The following is a 23,214-nucleotide window of genomic DNA, read 5'->3' as shown; positions in this document are numbered from 1 at the left end:
TAATCCAGACGTCATTATTCGGATATTATGTTGGTATTGTTGTACTGTCTCGACGCGAATTTTGCTGCCTCAAACTACGCAAAATTAATACAAACTATACTCACCCCTTGTTTCTAGCCTCATTCACTTCAGCTATTTTTCCATTACAACTCGAGGGACTTAGTTTACGATTAGATCATTTGTTTACGTTGAGCTTACTGCCTACGCTTTTGACACTAGTTGCTAACTTTCAAGATTAATGTTCACAATTGCAGAATGCACAGATCATAAACACTTGATCACCTTTAATACCTTTTGTCCATTTGCCGGAGGATATTGATGAATTATATACACACACACAAGCGTGAGCTACAAGGACAGTTCCACTACCAAAAAGAAACATTCACAAAACAAAAAACCGCGTGTGATAGAAAATTGGGTGACACGAGGATGTCACTTCACAGGCACTGCAAGTGCAAAAGTGATAGAGTAGAGTTAGTTTAGTGTAGTGTGACTACAGAATGGTCCATGCATAGGTTTTATACTTGCAACCATTACTATAGGTGTAACATGCTACAAACAGCTGCCACGGCTATGCCACTCACAGCCCTCTATTCAAGGCAACACAAGCACAAGTCCCAGGTCTTGTTGGCATGAGGTGCATTTCACACCAGCTGACAGTGAATATTTTGTTGTAGTTTCACATCGCGAAATGTACGAATAGGCTGTAAGCTTATATGCTCAGGAATATGACCACAACGAAAAAATCATGCGCACAAGTGATACAGACTTTGGAGCAGGGATGATTACAGGTGGTATACTAAGCATGGGCTTGGAAAAGGGGAACGCTACCCAGCCACATGAATATCCGCAGGAGCATCTTAATCAACAATGGTGACCTGGATGCCATGAATACTTGTAAATCGAAGTAAACTTGTGATACGTCATGGATAAAAGAGGCTCAAATTTCGCCGGAGTAAGCTCTTACTGGTGAGTGAGTCTATCACAACACAAAACAGAAGCGGGAATCACACAGGGTCACCTGTCACCTGGCGCGTCAATTTGTCATTACGCCCAATGACAGTCTTACCATCGCAGTGTACATCGCGGTTGGTAAATAACCATCGCGGTAAAAATAAATAACCCGCATAGTTACACGTTTTTCGTTCAACCCGGCCCGGCCGGCTGCCGAGCAGTCCAGACAACCGACATCAGTGTACGTGCTTTCACTCGAGAAAAACTCAAGTCGGCTTGGTAACCTCAACAATAAAACTGTCATGATATGGTGGTTTCAAACCAACCGCGATGTATACCGTGATGGTAAAGAGGCTCAAGATTCGCCGGAGTACTGGTGAGTGAGTCTATCACAACACAAAACAGAAGCGGGAATCACAAAGGGTCACCTGTCACCTGGCGCGTCAATTTGTCATTACGCCCAATGACAGTCTTACCATCGCAGTGTACATCGCGGTTGGTAAATAACCATCGCGGTAAAAATAAATAACCCGCATAGTTACACGTTTTTCGTTCAACCCGGCCCGGCCGGCTGCCGAGCAGTCCAGACAACCGACATCAGTGTACGTGCTTTCACTCGAGAAAAACTCAAGTCGGCTTGGTAACCTCAACAATAAAACTGTCATGATATGGTGGTTTCAAACCAACCGCGATGTATACCGCGATGGTAAAGAGGCTCAAGATTCGCCGGAGTACTGGTGAGTGAGTCTATCACAACACAACACAGAAGCGGGAGTCACACAGGGTCACCTGACGGGTCAATTTGTCATTACGCCCAATGACAGTCTTACCATCGCGGTATACATCGCGGTTGGTAAATAACCATCGCGGTAAAAATAAATAACCCGCGTAGTTACACGTTTTTCATTCAACCCGGCCCGGCCGGCTGCCGAGCAGCCCAGACAACCGACATCAGTGTACGCCCTTTCACTCGAGAAAAACTCAAGTCGGCTTGGTAACCTCAACAATAAAACTGTCATGATATGGTGGTTTCAAACGGGTTCGAACTCATAACGCACGGCACCCAGTCGCCTTGCGGAGAAGCCACAGACAAAACCGCTCGGCAAAATCCCCAATCTCTAAAAGATCGGTTCAATAACCGATAAACGATCCTTGAAGACTGCGTTTTGAAACACATATATTATTGAACTCGCTAGTAAAGGGCAAAAAATGATCTTCCTTGATAACAGTTTGATTTTTAGTTTGCATTTATGATGCCACCATTTGACCAGTCCTGGCAACTTTACGTGTGAAAAGACTACAGACAGAGCAGTATGCAATATCATTTTTGTACGGGTTTAAGAATAAAAAACGTGTAACTACGCGGTTTATTTAAGACTCTCAAATGTATTTCATACAGACAAATATTCGACTCAAAAACACTTGCGAAATCGTGATTCCGAAGAAGGGAAATATCGCGGACTCAACCGACCATCACAGTTTCTGTGTAGTAGTACAACACACAGTTTACAAATGCCCCGTATTTCCACGTTTAATTCTTCTTCGTTTACAGGTTTGTTCGAATTGTCAGTAAACCTCGGTCGATTTTCATTCGTTTATCGAGATGAGTTGCCAACAGTAAAGTGAAATCACGCCTTTGTATTGTGTTCTACATCCACTATGCGAGTGTGCACAACATAAATGTCTATGCATCGCGACTACCGCTATGCTTCCTATATTGAGCGCTTAACAGCGTGGGTGTGATACCGCCGGGAGAGCAATATGATGGTTTCAACAGGGTTCGAACTCACAACGTACGGTACTCAGTCACAGAGCGGAGAATAATAGTGCATAGGATAATTAGTGCATAGCATAATAGTGCATAGGGCGATACGATTCTCTCTGTCGTCTAAGCAATGTGTCCTCGGACTCGTTATTAGGTTCAAAGAGCAGAGCAGAAAAATGAAGCAGTTTTATTTGTAGGTTCGTCCGTTTCTTTGCATTCTCGACACTTCCTCCGATATTTTTCGGGCTCACCTGCGATTCTAAGCGACTTTACACTAGCACCCTCGAACTATTAAGCCAGGAAAGTAACAACGGCTAGCCCGGCTGGCGGTCAGGAAGCCCCGACATCCCGGTAGGCAACCCATATCTGTGTTTCTGTATATTTCTGATGTAAATATTCGATGAAAAAGAGCACCAAGACTTTAAGAGAGAAAATTAACTTATTACTAGAAGTGCAATATCTATGGACTGATAACGACTGTTACAACCGTAGAGTTCCGACAGAGAACAAAATAAAGGCGCATATACATCGCTTTCCTTACCTTTCCGGACATAATCAATAGGCGCGCACTGCTTACAGTTTCACATGTGACGATATACCTGCATGGACAATAACATGTACATCTCCACTATAGAGTGAGAAGGTGAGTCCAGCTTGCACAGCTACGACAAGTATATCACTGCTGCTGTTGATCATGCGCTGCTTTTACGTACAATGGAAATTACAGTCTGTTTTTTCATTCCACGTACGCATTCAAGAAAGCCGGCCCCACTCCAATGACCCGGCGGCAAATTTGCGCTTCCATCTGCACCCGGAACCCGTCTCACAGTAAATGTGAAAACATGCATTGATTCGGTGTTCTAAATCTGCGACGCACAACACAGAATATACCTCTACACGGCGTGACTATCACCATTCTTTTTATTGTGAGGTCCAATGTGGGCACGATATCGCTGGTGCGACATTAATGCATGTGATACGTCGGTGGCTGTAGTTTCAAATTCAGTAATGTCATGTACTCGAACTCGTTATGATATCAGGTGCAGAGTGTCCATAAGAGAAATGAAGCAGTCACATTTGTAAGTTCGCCCGCCTCTTCTTAAATTCTCAAAAGTGGCTTAGTTCTGTCATTGGTGCACCTGCGATCTTGAGTGAATCTGCGCCAAAAAACAAAACAAAAAAAACCAAAAAACAAAAAAACAAAACAAAACAAAAAACAAAACCAAAAAAATCCAAAAAACCCCGGTAGGGGCAGAGCACAAGACATTGAGCTGGCAGTTAGTCGGGCTGGTTGCCGGACCGCCCTAACAACCCGGTACAAATTTTTGTTTGTGTTTCTTTCCATTCAAGTTTCTGTGTAGTACTAAAAGGTTAAAGCTCACGTAGCCGAGGATATGTCATTTTGTGCCAAAGAGCATCAGGACTTTAAATGAGAAAATTCACTTATTAATAAAAGTACAATAAATATGTTGATTGATAACGACTGTTACAATTATCGTAGCACTGTATGCATACACATTTGAAGTTATAGTAGCACATGTACATGTATAGTTTCAAGTCTTTCATTGTACGTTTCAGACCATTGAGTTGAGATTCCCATAGAGGACAAAATAAACTTTTAAGGAACACAGACATCTTTCCTTACCTTTCCGGACATAATTAATCGGCATACAGTCAGTTTCTCATGTAACGCTGACAAATACCGAAGAGGTGGGAGGATTAAACTCGCAAATATAGACAGCTCATGAACCAAGGTTACAGATGCGTCGATACAGCTGGATTATAAGATTTACATGTATACATGTGCACTGCGCGATGCTACTACTCGTACTGCTGGTGCTCAAGTACCGTCTAGTCTGCTTTCTATTTGATTTGCGCACTAGATAAACTGAAATCATCCATTTGCCACCGGATCGAGCCGCCGGACCATGCCGCCCGACTATCGAGTTTGGTGTAATGTCTGGCCACGGTGGTCTGGCCGACCACTTCGGCAAGCAGCCCCTTTCTACAAAGTTGTTTAGTTTCGAGATACATCGAGAATAATGGTCTGATGAGTGCTGACGCACCAGAATTTAAGAATGATACTTCTGAATATAAGGCCAGCACCGTATTTCTATTATTGGTACGGCGATATCGCGCTTACAGCGCGTACGTTGAATGCTCAATAGGAAGCACAGTAATCACGGTGTACATGTGCATTTCATCACTCTATGCAAAAGCTCCGACGTCAGACTTTGGTCTTAACATAATGGGGCATTCCCTGACCTACTTTCAACTCACATTTGATCTACCATTGCGGATACGGTATATCACCTATTAATCGGAGTACTTGTTTGTCTTACGATTACTTTGTTCGGAATTGGTGTCAACGCAAACCGTTTTCGCGGTTTTCAGGACGTGCAAGGGTTTAAATTTTCCATACGTTTAAACTTCTACATAAAGTACCTGTTCACTGGGCCGTTGAATGCATCTGCCATTCGGCGAGTACCAGAGCATTAGGAATTTATTAACGGCTCATAACAGAGATATTAACTGGCGGAGTGTGTCAGTGTGTCAAACTGCACTTAAAGATGACAGGCTGCTTTTTGTACGGTCTTTATGAAGGTATAAATTGGCTATGCATCATCTTCAGCACTGGTAAGTTTGTTGATAAGATGGTATGGTAACTAGTCGTACTCAGTTTAAGTCAAAGGGTGACTTCCTATCTACCCGGCCTCATAAGAGCACATGTCGCACTTCCCTCGACTCGTGATCCTGTGACTGGTGATCACACTCAGACCGTATGACACATGTATGATGCAATACCGCCATACGTGGCATTCAAGTTATTGCCAGTGAAGCGTTGAATTAAAACATCGTGTGTGCTGTGATCTTTTTTAACAACGGAATACCTTGGCTTACCGCTTGAATGGTTGGATCATTCCACTGATGACACCTTCTGCGAGGATGTTACTGATGGTCCGAGTGGGTCTATGTTATCGAGGAATGACTCGGTCACTTTTTATTTAAAATATTGACTCCGGATCCTGCATCGGAACTTGAAAGCAACTCGGCTGCCATGCTGAATATCATATCGGATATCGGAGTGGACTACCACTGAGGTCATAATCAGGATTCAGACACAAAGAGAATTTGGGCGATGCGAAGCTGTATTGGTAAGTTTATTAGCTGTATTCGAACATGAACCCCAGAGAAACATGTCCACAGTATATGATTGGAATAACGTTGAGAAAATCACTTTTGTAGTCGGTTTAAACACAAGGTTTTCCTTCACTCAGTGAGAATACGTAAAGCCAAAGTCATGATCGAACCCTACCCCTAAGGATAGAAAATTCAAGACCATTTTTCACCATTTGAAGATTTATATGCCCTACACACTGAGAATACCAAACATATCGAAAATGGCCCATATGTATGTGATGTGTTCGAACAAGCAAGGAATATGAAGTATTCCTTCGCATTCCACACTTCATGCACTCCTTTCCGTATTTTGACTAGACTGTACTATGAATTTTGACTTTTTTCATGTAAATAACTAGACTGAGGGATTGGCAGATTCTATTCGTTGAGTGCCTTTATCCCATCAATTCCAACAGCTTATATGCCAAATAATCAGAGGGTACCAGACTTTGTCTTTACCAAAGGATTTATTACGGTTCCGATGACCCAAAAATATTTCAAATTTTACCCGACAGACCTTACAAAGAGCACAATGGTATGGCTGAAAGATAATTGAAGTCCAGGTTGCACAAATGGTAAATAACAATTGATAGTTTGTCAACGTTACACATCAATTACTCGTAAGTGGCAGAAGATACAGGACATTCACTTTGCCGGTTTCTTCCTACTAAGAAAACAGTCTATAAACTCTCAGTTGTGATGATTTCTCACAACAACGTTATTTTTGATAGCATATCATGACGAGAGAAAGTGGTTTTAATTGCAGAGACGGGGCATCAGAGGCGTGCACTCATTCGCTACTTTTATTTGAATTGACTAAAGCTTTCACAAGGGAGGGACGGTCTGGTCAGCCAAATGACAAACAGTTGCTTTACTTAGCCGTGTTTTCCTATCAAGACTATCTCTGTCATTTGCATGCGGCATATCGTCAAGGCAAACGTACCATGCAGCCCGCAGGATACAGAAAAACAAACGAATGCCAGAAAGTAAGCCTATCCCATGGAAAATTATCAATCGCTCGACAAGAACAATAAGAACACAATTTCACAGGGAATTCCCCTAATGCGTAGACATGTAAAGTAATGTAACAACATTGACCGTGGGCGCATGTTCACGCACGTTAATGCTCTCTCCGCATGAGAGAGAGAGAGAGAGAGAGAGAGAGAGAGAGAGAGAGAGAGAGAGAGAGGAGAGAGAGAGAGAGAGAGAGAGAGAGAGAGAGAGAGAGAGAGAGAGAGAGAGTGCGTGTGTTTTTGTGTGCATGTATTAGCTTAGCTATACTGCACGCAGTTTGGATAGAAGGAAGATCTTCCAAAAAACCCTATAGGGTACATAAGTTGCTACTCATAGAACATAATGGCTCATTGATTGCCTTGACTTTGAATATAGGCTAGAGTTGGCAGCACTCTTGTACTATAAAAATGTGAGAGAAAAGTTGCACTGTTCGCAGATGTGCAGCAAAATATCGCATTGGTGTGCCTGCACACTGTTCTAATCGACTATGTGGGCGGGGAAACCATCATAGGCTATAAATAACCTATTATGGCAGAATAAGGCCAACGTGACGGATCGGGAGGGGGCAGTTGCTGCAGTACATGACTCAGCCATACTCATTAAAAAATTTCAGACACAGTCACCTAATACAGTCTGGTCCTTTGAATCGTGTCTCTGAGCAGAAAGACTAAAGGCTTGACCCCGCCAGAATAAGCTGAAAAAAGGACATTGCTCAAATAATAGAAAGATTGGCGCGTAATACATCAAATCGGATATAAATCAATGACAAGTATCAGATGGGTGGACGGTCTTTTAAAGTCAGGATTCAAAATCTCTATATTATGAAGAGACAAAACTGCGAGTATAACTTTTGAGGAAAACAGACGTCTGTAATGATCTGTTGGTTTGATTTAGCTGAGCGGTTTTGACTGCTTATGTCTTCGCCAGGTGAACAGGTGTGTGTGTTGTGAGTTCGAATGCGATCGAGAAATGACTGATATTCAAAAGTTCGTAACATGGATACGAGGAGTGCGAAGAGGGAAATAAAGTGTTATATCCAATCTTTTCGTACTCATTTGCTTGTTTTATATGAAAAAATCTCGATGGCACACTTGTTTGATATAGTTAAAGGCCCTGTTGGCGATCCCAGGGATCACCTTTGTTCTAGTCTGAAAGAGGATTATGGAAGTGTGACGGCCTATTGTTTTCCTTTGAAATTGTAAGCTAGTGAGTAAATTTTCTGATGAGACAATCTGGCGCCAACACAACAACAACAACAACAACAACAACAACAACAACAACAACAATACCGACAGCAAATGACAATAATATGGCAACTTGTAAATTTGATAGGATTATGATTCCTCACAGTTAATAATAAAACGTACCGTTAATGCTTTCTGTTATTTGTGGTTATTACAATTCTTTTGGCACTGCTTAATATGAATCTGTAATACAATTTATAAAACCAGAGAAATGAGGCATACTTAATGACGTATTTATTAGTTTCAGGTACTGTGGAACAGAAAGTAATCACTGACACCATCCATTTTCATGTCTGTAAAGAGTTTGGCCAGAAAGAGATATTACAAAATAGGACTCAATACGCGCTAACCTCGAAGTCCCGAAATCTTCCTACCCAGTTACACCAGTCATTCATACAGAGAACTCTGACTGGCCACATGTCCCTCCTGGCTCCCATATCTGGAAATGTCTAAATGCAATATATCAAAATATTAATCTTGTTTAGATTTCAGAGAGTGCTATTTACACTTCACGAAATCGGGACGCATACACGTCAAAGATTGCCAATGGGGATAGAAAGCTAATAATTGAACTTGTATGAACGAACGATCAATATCAAAAGTGGTTAAAAAGATGACAAATACAAAATGATATAGAATGCAAGTTAATTACCTTATCGCGAGATAGTTCCATCTTGCAGTCATCATCGCCTGTGCATCCATAATAAAGTATGGTTTCTGGAAGGCTGAAAACAAAACGACTTTATTTCAATTACTAGTCGAATAAACCTAAAACTAATTCGCCAAAAATTGTTAAGTAATGGTACCTCGACCTATTCAAACAGTTTCAATAATCTCCTGGCTAATCACTGTCATGGATCGGAACCTTTGTGCCGAGTGTTATGAGCTCACAAAATATAGAAGGGATAGATTTCGTTCACTTTACGGTATTGTATAGTCTTGCATTCGCGTTATTTTTGCCGAGACAATCGTAACCAGCTTCTAGTTGTATAAAAAATAAGATAAATGTAAAACGTACTAACTTACTTGTAAATGTCCTCTAGGCATGTTTTGCAATACCGATGGCCGCAGTAGGTCTGGTAAGGGTCCTTCAGAATAAGATGACACTTGGAACACCGGTATCTTGGAGATAACTGCTCTAGAATTTCAACACAATTGCCAGCCATCGTTTGTCGAAGGGTTTTCGTATATGTCTTTCTGTGCGAGATATAAACCGGTTCACACCGGGGGGGGGGGGGGGGAAGAGAAAAAAATTCTATCAGCAGTCAATATCGACACACAATGTACAAATAATAGAATTTTAGTGTCGTTTGTCAAATTTATGTTTTTGGTACCTTCGTATCGATGAGCAAGCATATCAATCTGCGCAAAGCGCGTTCCACCTCGGTTCTTTGTGAACGTTGTGCACTCGGTATGACGTCTGCTCATGCTCGGTGATTGGGTATAGTAGAGAAAGGCGCGCTTGGAATAAATACTTTCCTCGAAAGAATATGCATATAAATATACACAATTCATATGCAAATTGAAGGAGATGGAAGTGTATTCAGATGCAAATATTAAGGTAGACGTAGGGGATTTCCCTCACACATGCGCACTTACAAAATACACCATGACTGCTCTTCCCACTGCGCTGCCTCCCTATCAAAGAGTAGCATTGTGTGGCTGACATTCGGTTTTTGTATGTACCATATGTTTCATATTTCTCACTTAATAAATAAAAATGGCAGTATATTCATGTGTCATTAGGCTCACAATATGTATTCTTTGATGTCATAGCATCAAAATGATGAACCACGTAACAATTGGACGTCTCCATGTTCCCGTAGGTGTCTTGTGTATTGCGTAGTCCTATAGCTCTGTGTGTAGTAGTTTAATCTCCCCTTCTGCTGAATAATTTGAAATATCTTACCTGACTAGGTATCTTTTAACACCAATTGATCCAAGATTAAAGAAATCTAGTCCAAGGGAAAGCTCTGTTCCGCAACGATATAACATTCGACAAAATTCGTATATTCTACACACCCCCGACACACCTCCAGTCTTGACCAATCATTTTTGCGTATTTATGGATGTCTCAATTACCCAATCAGCTTGAGTTATATCCTATTTCATAGGCTATGAGGCCAAAGCGAGGGTGGTGTATCAACGCTAGAGACAATTGTTCACCAACAAAGAATTCTCAATGTCAATTTTATGGGTTTATAATCTTTTCTCTCTACTCTTACACCTATATCGGAAATGTTGAAGTGCCATTCACAAACTCAGAGACTTGGGTGAGCGTTTTCAGGCACTGTTAGTTCCAGATAATGTCAAAAATATTAGGCTATGATGGCACGAGGATTTTGTTTTTCAAGCTACAGCAACTTATTTGTATTACTTCAGACTCGTCGGCGAAACGAGATCGATCACTGTAGACGCCTCTGTTCGCAGACAAGGCAATGCAGTTAACGTGCAAATAGACTACAATGGTTAATGGGCTAGCCAGACTTAAAGAGGCCGTGTACAAAAAATACGAATCTCTCAATTTTTCGTTCCGCACGTGTTCAGATATATGTATAGCGTTACATCTCACGCTACATTCCAAAAGAGACTCGCGGCAAGAAAGGATATTTCTAAAATACTTCCGCTCGGCTGATCTTATTTCATGGTAAATTAGTCGATCCTGAATTTCTGAATAAATCTTTTTGACATCACTGGGAACTACTACACGGCTCGCTTTATCACGAATGTCAAATTGTACCCTGTAATGACTAAAAACAAAAAGGATGCAAAGCAAAAGCATTTTAAAATTTGCACTTGCTGGGAGAAAGTCTTCCAAATGCAACTGTATATTGTAATTGTGGATGAACAATGCTTATTATATGGTAGAATTGATTTAGATATATGAATGCATTGCCTTGTTATTATTGTTTAATGTATTACCACAGCCTTGCCTCAAATCTGCGGGCATATTTATATCGAAACAGACTAAATTGCAGCGATATACTCTTGCACATTATCGCGCAGATCGTGGGGTAATGCCCACTTGCGTACACCCGAGAAAAGTCACGTGATTGAGGCGAGTCTGGTCTTACCAGTAGAAAGAAAGTTTCCATGGTGCTGCTGCTCATGACCTGCAAATCAATTTTAATCGGATTTGATTACGTTTATAAAGGGTTCGTTTATCTGTAAATGGGTAAATGCTATGGGAGTGCCGTAGACTGTAGTGGGTAACAACAAAGCAATTAGAGTCTCGGTCATACGTCTATCGAAGTTTGTTCACGAAAGACCGACAGAGCACAGGCCCCATCCCTGCATAATGCAGAATCATTGCTTTCTCGGCCGGGCGCAAACAATTCTGCGGATTCCTTCGTGTAGCCACAGGGCAGAGTCTGAGACATTTTGAACTTTCCCGATTGCAAATGAACGGCCGCTATGCAAATTTGGTACAATAAATGGCGGGCGGCTCAGTGGCATTTCTGAATAGCATATAACTGCAGGATGTTTGAAAACATCAACGGTAGCTTCACTAGAATCCTCTACTTTTGGTGACATGGAGATGAGATAATCCGGATCAATAATAAAAATCGTTCTGTTGAACAGATGCCATAGCGGAAGTGTGCTTTAAACTGCACAGTCCAAAATTTTCCCACTCGACCGCACCTGTCATTCATATAGCCAACTCTGGTTATGATTCGAGTCTCGCTTGGTTCCCCTGTCAGAGAACATCCAAATAGGATCACCTGTAAGAATTAATCAAGGCTGATGTACATGTATAACCTGTTAATAACCTGTTAATAACCTGTTAATAGACACATTAATTGTTGGCGTTTAGTGTTTTTTGCATATTTGAAAGTGTATTTTACATTTCCCTGTTTTGTGTACAGAATTGATTGGCCATGGCTAGACACAGCTGTAATCTGAACGTCAGTGCAGTCTCTACTCCAGAGTGGGGAAGACTGTATAACACTACGATCCTTTAACGCCGTTTTTTTCGAAAATTGCCGTACTTTCTTAATCAATCGCCTCAAATTCGTCTTCAGTGGATAAATTGTGTGGAATAATCGATAGATTGTCTGTATTCCTATGTTGTCCTACTTGAAGTTTGTTCCTTCACTAGGGATGCCAGGATGTCTAATTTTGTTCTACTGTGTTCAAGGTAGTGTTCGTATTGTTTTTTACTAGATTGAAATATATGTTCTCGTCAACATGTTTTGTGTCGTAAGTTTCTGTTATAAGGTTTTATATTTCTCTGTTATTTGTTCTGAGTCATCTGTCATAAACTTTGTGTGGTATCACTGGTTGACGAGTTATTTTGACGCTTCCTTATTATGTAATTATCAGTGTCTAGAACTGCTGTTCCACTTCCATTATCTAACGGTTTGATCAGTACCTCGCCGTTTTCTGATAGCGTTCTCAAAGTATTCTATTCTGTGTTTCGGAAAGGAAACCTAGTTTCAGGAAAGTATGCAATAACATTACACTAGTCTTATTACAGTTATTATTTACTCAGGGCATGGATAAACAAATGATCACATATGCAAGTTCAAGTTTATTACATTTATGGTTGAGTTTATTACATTTATGGTTAATTTGTTATTACATTTGTGGTTGCGGGTTGTTACATTAATGGTTGACTATTTTATTACATTTGTGGTTGATTTTATTACAATTGTCGTTGATATTACATTTGTGGAGATTATTACATTTGTGGAGGTTACAGCAATCTGAATATTGGCATGAAGTCACACAAATCGGGAGTCAATTTGATGTTCAATCCAGTCTACTGAAATTTAAAATAGAGACTCGGACAATTATGAATTGAGTTCAAGAAATTTATTTTCTTTGTAACTTTTGGACAGCGTCCAATCCTTGCTGTTAAACTACTACATTACCATTTCCCAGAATAATATTTACAGATGTAGCCTGTCAGTATGAATAATACATAACAAGCTTAATCATTGACTCGTGCAAAGATGTTATTAGCCATAGTATATGGCAATAACTCATGAGGTGGTGACTTCTGGGTACGTCTGAAAATTATAATGATGACTATTATGAACATGACTGCACACAAATCGACATATATCTTGATATTCCCCACATCTTTATTCAAGCGACTAATTATAATGCTTAAAATTGCCCAATGGTGGACAAACACACGCGCTACGAAATCGGTATAACAAAACCCGTTGCGGGTATATAGACGCGACAAATTCCCTCGCTGTTGCTTTTTTGTACCAGAAGTTCGAGATAAAGTTGTGTTCCTGATTCTCAAAGTGTTTTACTACATTTGTTTTGAGGGTTATCACGAACCATACACAAAAATTGTGAGGGTCCAGAACCGGCCTCGTTACCGCGAATCTTCAACCAACACTTTCAGATATACAGTGTCGTCTTTCACATACGCACTATCGGTATCTGCCAAGAGTTGCAGCGGCATGAAAAGAGGACACCACTTGCAACATTCATATCTTGCTTTGGTCTCACGAACGAGGGAGAATCCTGATCTGGTCGAAACGTATGAATAATGTCATCTCGATTGCCCTGGCTGAGCCACAGGAATGTCACTTTTTGTCTGAACGGCCATTGTAAGATAGCGTCGAATTCCCTTTCATGATGACGAAGAATAGGGAAACGTGGGTACCTTTACCGATCCCATCACCATTGAGGTAAACGCGTGCGCACATCTTGTATCCAAAACGACTGGTAAAGAAGAACTGGGAGTAAATAGACGGCGTTTGGCCAGTGACTGCTTCATGTATTTTCTTTGCAAAGCCTGAAATCTTCCACACTAGAATTCCGTTATAACTTGTCGATTCCAACGACTGTATGCGTAAGGACTGACGGACAAGGACTGCATCTTGCCGAGCGAGAATCTCAGTTAGCTTCTCAACACGTTTCAGTAGTGCACATACTCGCTCTTCGGAATACGCATCATCACCACGTGATTCATCCTCTAATATAAGAAACACAAAAACTAGATTCAATACGCAGGGGAATAATTCAAATCGAATATAAATCAATGACAAGTATCAGATGTGTTTGATTAAGGACGGTCTTTTAAAAACAGGATTCAAAATCTCTGTATTATGAAGAGACAAAACTGCGAGTATAACTTATGAGGAAACAGACGTCCGTAATGATCTGTTGGCTTAATTTAGCTGAGCGGTTTTGACTTTGTATGTCTTCGCCAGGTGAACAGGTGTGTGTGTGTTGTGAGTTCGAATGCGATCGAGAAATTACTGAGTTGAAAAGTTCGTAACATGGATACGAGGAGTGCGAAGAGGGAATTAAAGTGATATATCTAATCTTTTCGCAGTCATTTGCTTGTGTTTATATGTTTATATGAAAAAATATCGATTGCGCACTAGACTAATATAGTTAAGAGGTCAACAGCAACAGCAGCAGCAACAACAACAGCAACAAAAATACCGACTGTCTGTGACAATAATGTGGCCAACTTGTAATTTTTATAAGATTATGATTCTTCGCTGTTATTAATAAAACCTACCGTTAATGCTTTCTGTTGTTTGTGGTCGTTACAATTCTTTTGGCACTGCTGAATATGAATCTGTAATACAATTTATAAAAATAGAGAAATGAGGCATACTTAATGACGTATTTACCAGTTTTCAGGTACTGTCGAACAGAAAGTAATCACTGACACCATCCATTTTCATGTCCATAAAGAGTTTGGCCAGAAAGAGATATTACAAAATAGGACTCAATACGCGCTAACCTCGAAGTCCCGAAATCTTCCTACCCAGTTACACCAGTCATTCATACAGAGAACTCTGACTGGCCACATGTCCCTCCTGGCTCCCATATCTGGAAATGTCTAAATGCAATATATCAAAATATTAATCCTTTTTAGATTTTAGAGAGTGGTATTCACACTTCACGAAATCGGAACGCACATACGTCAAGAATGGCAATGGGGATAGAAAGCTAATAATTGAACTTGTATGAACGAACGATCAATATCAAAAGTGGTTAAAAAGATGACAAATACAAAATGATATAGAATGCAAGTTAATTACCTTATCGCGAGATAGTTCCATCTTGCAGTCATCATCGCCTGTGCATCCATAATAAAGTATGGTTTCTGGAAGGCTGAAAACAAAAGATTTTATTCTAATTAGTAATCGAATATACCTAACACTAATTCGCCCAAAATTGTTAAGTAATGGTACCTCGACCTATTCAAACACTTTCAATAATCTCCGGCTTATCACTATCCTGAATCGGAACGTTTGTGCCGAATGTAATGTTATCACAAAATGTACAATGCATACATTTAGTTCACCTTACAGTATTGTATAGTAGTCATGCGAAATTCATGTAATTTTTAAGAAACATCAATTTCTTGAAGCGACGTCGATTCTTATACCTCGTTATACCCTTCGGCCATTTTCTTTGATACTGTTATCTCTTCACAGAAACCTTTTTGAGATCTCAAACAAAAAGTGGAATGAGACTTCAACGGTTTTGTTCACCTCGCAAAATCATAGCAAGTACTCCTTGTACTGATGCAAACTCTACGAAGTATTCTGATATCAATTTGAAAGATGTTTGCTTATTCAATATACTTTACAAGGTTGCTCGTCGTGATAGAGGGACCGTGTCTACATTCACAGAAAACATCAAGAAAATTTGAAAAATACTACATATAATTATGACTGCGTGTAGAAATGTCGTTTGCCGATCCGAACATCTGCGCTGCACGTACAAAGACGGTACGAGTACTGATGGAATTACATACGTTACCGTGTTACTAAACGTCTCTAATGTGGCGCATGTACTACTCATACACCTATGGGAGAATCGTAACCAGCTTCTGGTTGTATCAGACAAAATAAGATACATGTAACCCATAACTTACTTGTATATGTCCTCTAGGCAAGTTTCGCAGTACCGATGGCCGCAGTAGGTCTGGTAAGGGTCCTTCAGAACAAGACGACACTTGGAACACCGGTATCTTGGAGATAACTGCTCTAGAATTTCAACCCAATAGCCAGCCATCGTTTGTCGAAGGGCTTTGTGTCTTTCTGTGCGAGATATCAACTTGACGGCGGCGCAATGTTCTCCGGATCGCTGGTGTATTCATGTAGTCCTACCTCTCTTTTGCAGTGGTTTCATCTCCCCTTTCTGCTGAATATTTTGAAGGAGCTTACCTGAATAGGTGTCTTTTAACACCAATTGATCCAAGATTAAAGAATTTAAAGTTGCTATAAGCGAAAGCTCTGTTCAAGACGACAAAACCTTCGGCAAATTTCACGTATTCTAACACCCCCCACACCTCCAGTCTTGACCAATCATGTTTGCGTATTTGAGGGTGTGTCCCGATTACCCAATCAGCTTGCGTTATATCCTATTCTTAGCTATGAGGCAACAGCGAGGGTGATGTATGTAACGCTGGAGACTATATGTTGTCCACCCACAAAGAATTCCAAATGTCAAATTATGGGCTTGAAATGTTTTCTCTTCGCTCTTACACGCATGTCTAAAATGTTGAAGTATCATTCCCCTATACTCGGGCTAGTGTTTTCCAGACAATCTCAAACACTGTTACTAGTAAGCTATGATGGCACGAGGTATTTTTTTCCAAGATACTCAACGTATCGAAAGCAGAGATCGATAATTGTGGGCCCAACGTTCGCAGACAAGACAATGAAGTCACGTGAAACTGAACAATTACAACGGGCCGTATACAAGAAATGCTAACCTCTTAGTTCTTTGTCCCACACTCTTACTCTGCGTTTCAGGCTATGTCCCAAAATAGACTCTCGACAAGAAAGGACATTTCTAACATAACCCGCTCGGCTAATTTAATTTCGTGGCAAATTCGTCGACACTGAATTTCCGAATAAATCTTCATGACATCACTGGGAAATGCTTCGGGGCTCACTCTATCACGAATGTCAAATTGCATCATTCATGACTTAAACAAATGGATGCAAAGCTAAAACATTTTAAAATTTGCACTTGCTAATAGAAAGCCTTCCCGAATGCAATGCTTGAAATATTGTGATTATGGATGGACAGTTTCTATTATATTCTATTATTTTTACTGTAATTGTTTTATGTATTACCATGGACTTGCCTTAAGTCTGAGAGCACATTTATAGCGAAACACACTACATTGAAGCAATACAATTTTGCAGTTTGTCACGTAGATCTTGGGGTAAACGCAATGGCCTAATTGCGTATATCTGAGAAAAGCAAAGTGACTGGAGCTAGTCTGGTCTAACTAGTAGAAAATAAGTTTCCATGGTGCTGCTGTTCATGACTTGCGAATCAATTTTGTATCAGATTGTACTAAGTTTGTGAAGTGTTCGTTTAACTGATGTGCTTCGCTTCGATAAAGTTTGTATGTGCGATGTGTGATAGTGAGCATGCTTCATGAACTCTACAACGTGTGGAGCGGTCTCAGTCAGAAAAAATGAAACAACTTAGCCGGCTATTGAACCACTCTTTTTGGGAGTGGAGATTTAGCCGAGTGGTTCTCTCTGTGGCCTCTCCACTAGGCGACTGATGCCGTATGTTGTGGGTTCGAACCCGATTGAAAACTAGCCGTATTTTCAACCCTGGGTTGGTAGCTCTGCTGGTGGACAGAATTGTCCCCGAGGTTATCGTTCGCCCAGTTAAAGCGATGTATTCGTTGCTTCGATTTGATAAAGTTTGTATGTGCGATGTGTGATAGTAAGCATGCTTTACGAACTCTACAACGTGTGGAGCGGTCTCAGTCAGAAAAATGTAACAACTTAGCCGGCTATTGAACCACTCTTTTTGGGAGTGGAGATTTAGCCGAGCGGTTCTCTCTGTGGCCTCTCCGCTAGGCGACTTATGCCGTATGTTTTGGGTTCGAACCCGATTGAAAACTAGCCGTATTTTCTACCCTGGGTTGGTAGCTCTGCTGGTGGACAGAATTGTCCCCAAGGTTATCGTTCGCCCAGTTAAAGCGATGTATTCGTTGCTTCGCTTCGATAAAGTTTGTATGTGCGATGTGTGATAGTGATCATGCTTCACAAACTCTACAACGTGTGGAGCGGTCTCAGTCAGAAAAATGTAACAACTTAGCTGGCTATTGAACCACTCTTTTTGGGAGTGGAGATGTGTAGCAGAGCGGTTCACTCTGTGGCCTCTCCGCTAGGCGACTGATGCCGTATGTTTTGGGTTCGAACCCGATTGAAAACTAGCCGTATTTTCTACCCTGGGTTAGTAGGTCTGCTGGTGGACAGAATTGTCACCGAGGTTATCGTTCGCCCAGTTAAAGCAATGTATTCGTTGCTTCGCTTCGATAAACTTTGTATGTGCGATGTGTGATAGTGAGCATGCTTCACGAACTCTACAACGTGTGGAGCGGTCTCAGTCAGAAAAATGTAACAACTTAGCCTGCTATAGAACCACTCTTTTTGGGAGTGGAGATTTAGCCGAGCGGTTCTCTGTGTGGCCTCTCCGCTAGGCGACTGATGCCGTATGTTGTGGGTTTGAACCCGATTGAAAACTAGCCGTATTTTCTACCCTGGGTTGGTAACTCTGCTGGTGGACAGAATTGTCCCCGAGGTTATCGTTCGCCCAGTTAAAGCGATGAATTCGTTTCTTCGCTTCGATAAAGTGTGTATGTGCGATGTATGATAGTGAGCATGCGTGCGTGAGTGCTTCACGAACTCTACAACGTGTGGAGCGGTCTCAGTCAGAAAAATGTAACAACTTAGCCGGCTATTGAACCACTCTTTTTGGGAGTGGAGATTTAGCCAAGCGGTTCTCTCTGTGGCCTCTCTGCTAGGCGACTGATGCCGTATGTTGTGGGTTCGAACCCGATTGAAAACTAGCCGTATTTTCTACCCTGGGTTGGTAGCTCTGCTGGTGGACAGAATTGTCCCAGAGGTTATCGTTCGCCCAGTTAAAGCGATGTATTCGTTGCTTCGCTTCAATAAAGTTTGTATGTGCGTTGTGTGATAGTGAGCATGCTTGTTGAACTCTACCAACGTGTGGAGCGGTCTCAGTCAGAAAAATGTAACAACTTAGCCGCTATTGAACCACTCTTTTTCGGGAGTGGAGATTTAGCCGAGCGGTTCTCTCTGTGGTCTCTCCGCTAGGTGACTGATGCCGTATGTTTTGGGTTCGAACCTGATTGAAAACTAGCCGTATTTTCTACCTCGGGTTGGTAGCTCTGCTGGTGGACAGAATTGTCCCCGATGTTATCGTTCGCCCAGTTAAAGCGATGTATTCGTTGCTTTGCTTCGATAAAGTTTGTATGTGCGATGTGTGATAGTGAGCATGCTTCACGAACTCTACAATATGTGGAGCGGTCTCAGTCAGAAAAATGTAACAACTAAGCCTGCTATTGAAGCACTCTTTTTGGGAGTGGAGATTTAGCCGAGCAGTTCTCTGTGTGGCCTCTCCGCTAGGCGACTGATGCCGTATGTTCTGGGTTCGAACCCGATTGAAAACTAGCTGTATTTTCTACCCTGGGTTGGTAGCTCTGCTGGTGGACAGAATTGTCCCCGAGGTTATCGTTCGCCCAGTTAAAGCGATGTATTCGTTGCTTCGCTTCGATAAAGTTCGTATATGCAATGTGTGATAGTGAGCATGCTTCACGAACTCTACAATGTGACAATGTGTTGAGCGGTCTCAGTCAGAAAAATATAACAACTTAGGGACTGGTCAGTTTCCTCGGCCTGGGGGGGGGCCGGTGGATTCATGGGGGGGGGGGTCACCCTGTTTTTGACTTTGGTGATAGGGGGTCACCATGTTTTTGAAATGCCCAATAGGGGGGGTCAGTGTGTTTTTGAATTTCGACACAGGCTCATCATTGCCTAAAATGCATCGTGTCAGCCACAAATTTCATCCAGTTGCATTTTTCGGCGCGCCCTTCGGGCGCGTAACTTTAAAAATCAGACATATTTTTCAGCATGCCCAACTTTAACATATCAGGCATACATATATCAGAGATATATGTATGTTCAATATTTTTCAGCATGCTCTTGGAGCGCATTACTTTAATAAATCAGACATTTTTCAGCACACCTTCCTGTTCATTACTTTAATATACAAGACATATATATCAGAGATATCAGGATTTTTCATATTTTTCTCCGCGCCCTTCGGGCGCCATACTTTAATAAATCAGAGATATATGACAGAGATATCTTGATGTTTGCTAAGTGAAAGTGTACTATTATGAAATCTGCATTTCATATGAAAAGCATGACAAATTCCTGATACTTTTCTGTTCTCTCTTTGAGAATTTAGTATGAGAAAGCAACATGCACAAATATCAATGTCACAAGAAAAGGTCATCTCAGACACTGCACACATCAGATTTGGATAAAATGCCTCTCTGTGGTTCTTCAGGAGATTTAATTGGATGGCTGGCAAGTCTTAACACCCATCAAAGTTTTTGATTTACTGCTTTTTCCTGTTTGATATTAATGATTGACATCCATTTCTGTACAACAGTTCAGGACATCTGGTTAAGCATAGAAAGTGTGAAATACATTCACAGCTCATCCAAAATGTACTGTATTCAAACTTTAAGATTGACACTTTGAAATTCCTATCTTACAACTGACATGCCAACAATTTCATTAAAACAAAGAATGACAGTTAAAATATAAATGTATGTAAAATATAATATATATATATATATATATATATATATATATATATATATAAATATATATATATATATTACATATATATATATATATATATATATATATATATATATATATATATATATATATATATATATATATAATATATATATATATATATATATTACAGTATTATATTATTACATATTACAGTTGTCGCGTACGGGGGGTCACCCTGTTTTCAAAATTTGGAATAGGGGGGTCACCCTGTTTTCAAAATTTGGAATAGGGGGGGTCAGCCACTTTTTGGCGTCGGCAAAAAATAATCCACCGGCCCCCCCCCCCCCCCAGGCCGAAGAAACTGACCAGTCCCTTAGCTGCCTATTGAACCACTCTTTTTGGGGGCGGAGATTTAGCCGAGCGGTTCTCTGTGGCCTCTCCGCTAGGCGACTGATGCCATATGTTTTGGGTTCGAACCCGATTGAAAACTAGTCGTATTTTCTACCCTGGGTTGGTAGCTCTGCTGGTGGACAGAATTGTCCCAAGGTTATCGTTCGCCAGTTAAAGCGATGTATTCGTTGCTTCGCTTCAATAAAGTTTGTATGTGCGTTGTGTGATAGTGAGCATGCTTCACGAACTCTACAACGTGTGGAGCGGTCTCAGTCAGAAAAATGTAACAACTTAGCCGGCTATTGAACCACTCTTTTTCGGAGTGGAGATGTGTAACCGAGCGGCTCTCTCTGTTGCCTCTCCGCTAGGTGACTGATGCCGTATGTTGTGGGTTCGAACCTGATTGAAAACTAGCCGTATTTTCTACCCTGGGTTGATAGCTCTGCTGGTGGACAGAATTGTCCCCGAGGCTGTCGTTCGCCCAGTTAAAGCGATGTATTCGTTGCTTTGCTTCGATAAAGTTTGTATGTGCGATGTGTGATAGTGAGCATGCTTCACGAACTCTACAATATGTGGAGCGGTCTCAGTCAGAAAAATGTAACAACTTAGCCTGCTATTGAAGCACTCTTTTTGGGAGTGGAGATTTAGCCGAGCGGTTCTGTCTCTGGCCTCTCAGCTAGGCGACTGATGCCGTATGTTGTGGGTTCGAATCCGATTGAAAACTAGCCATATTTTCTATCCTGGGTTGGTAGCTCTGCTGGTGGACAGAATTGTCCCTGAGGTTATCGTTTGCCCAGTTTAAGAGACATATTCGTTGCTTCGCTTCGATAAAGTTTGTATGTGCGATGTGTGATAGTGAGCATGCTTCACGAACTCTACAATGTGTGGAGCGGTCTCAGTCAGAAAAATGTAACAAAATTAGCGGCTATTGAACCACTCTTTTTGGGAGTGGCGATTTAGCCGAGCGGTTCTCTCTGTGGCCTCTCCGCTAGGCGACTGATGCCGTATGTTGTGGGTTCGAACCCGATCGAAAACTAGCCGTATTTTCTACCCTGGGTTGATAGCTCTGCTGGTGGACAGAATTGTCCCCGAGGTTATCGTTCGCCCAGTTAAAGCGATGTATTCGTTGCTTCGCTTCGATAAAGTTTGTATGTGCGATGTGCGATAGTGAGCTTGCGTGCGTGAGAGCTTCACGAACTCTACAATGTGTGGAGGCGGTCTCAGTCAGAAAAATGTAACAACTTAGCCGCTTATTGAACCACTCTTTTTGGGACTGGAGATTTAGCCGAGCGGTTCTCTCTGTGGCCTCTCCGCTAGACGACTGATGCCGTATGTTGTGGGTTTGAACTGGATTGAAAACTAGCCATATATCGTAAGTATCTTGATCCAGTAAATATAAAATCCTTACCCTGCAGTGGTACTTATTGCCTAAAAATTCACAAACCTCCGCAAAAATCTAAAAGACACACCAGTCAAACAAAATTTACCGAAGTAAAAAGAAATAGAAAAAAACAAACCGAACCACCAAACGGACTACAACGTGATCAAAAATTAATATACTTGCCTCGCTAATCGAAGAGCAAGACCACTAAAATGCATTAAAATAAATTTTCACAAACACAAACTAAGGAAAGAATCTACACTGCGACTGATGAGAAACCACACTTGGGTTTCGAAACGCAAGCGTCAAAGGGCCACTCTATCAACTTTGTCACACCATAGGTCCGGCTGCGTCTCGCCATAAACTTTCCCCACACAAACAAAACATTACCGTACACACTAATCCAAACTTCCCTACAAATATCCGAAGCGAAACAAACATTTCATTAACACAAACAATCGGATAAGAATGTAGGAACACATTTTCGAAACGAATCAAACACAAACTCGACACAAAAACATTTAGGATAGTTAGGTGGGGAGCCTCTTTCACATTTTTTACATCTCGCTATACTGTCTATGATTCTAAAAATAAAGTCATCTGCCACTTTGAAATTTCTGTGTACGTGGTTTGGCAAAACTCATCTCTTCAATCGAAAGTCGGGCGATTCCATGGTTCTTTGGGGCACTTAAGTGTACGTCG

The 23,214-nt window shown here is 41.2% G+C and overlaps 1 protein-coding gene across 2 annotated transcripts; it reads right to left on the bottom strand.

The window, feature by feature from the left end:
- Positions 1 to 13,657: 13,657 nt before the first annotated feature.
- LOC139152549 (TNF receptor-associated factor 3-like) lies at positions 13,658 to 16,194 on the bottom strand. 2 transcript variants are annotated; one of them, XM_070725761.1, is made up of 5 exons: positions 16,022 to 16,194; positions 15,180 to 15,252; positions 14,879 to 14,977; positions 14,651 to 14,710; positions 13,667 to 14,095 (listed from the first exon to the last, which is right to left on the bottom strand). In XM_070725761.1, exons 1-5 carry the CDS (start codon positions 16,159 to 16,161, stop codon positions 14,039 to 14,041), a joined length of 429 nt encoding a protein of 142 aa, XP_070581862.1. In that variant the 5' UTR covers positions 16,162 to 16,194; the 3' UTR covers positions 13,667 to 14,038. The 2 variants fall into 2 exon arrangements, with proteins under 2 accessions (XP_070581863.1, XP_070581862.1); XM_070725762.1 differs by lacking the exon at positions 14,879 to 14,977 and having other exon boundaries at positions 13,658 to 14,095.
- Positions 16,195 to 23,214: the final 7,020 nt, after the last annotated feature.

Source organism: Ptychodera flava, chromosome 16 (assembly GCF_041260155.1).
Source record: "Ptychodera flava strain L36383 chromosome 16, AS_Pfla_20210202, whole genome shotgun sequence".
NCBI classification, from domain to species: domain Eukaryota; kingdom Metazoa; phylum Hemichordata; class Enteropneusta; family Ptychoderidae; genus Ptychodera; species Ptychodera flava.
The sequence above is the reverse complement of the archived record's forward strand: the minus strand, read 5'-3'. Positions and strand labels throughout refer to the sequence as shown.

What these genes read in the sequence shown, in the direction of transcription:
- LOC139152549 (XM_070725761.1), bottom strand. Translation starts at nt 16,161, where the DNA reads ATGGCTGGCTATTGGGTTGAAATTCTAGAGCAGTTATCTCCAAGATAC. An exon ending in TGCCTAGAGGACATATACAA is followed by an intron (nt 15,253 to 16,021) that starts GTAAGTTATGGG and finishes TTTTGTTTTCAG; the next exon opens with CCTTCCAGAAACCATACTTT. An exon ending in GAAGATTTCGGGACTTCGAG is followed by an intron (nt 14,711 to 14,878) that starts GTTAGCGCGTAT and finishes ATTGTATTACAG; the next exon opens with ATTCATATTCAGCAGTGCCA.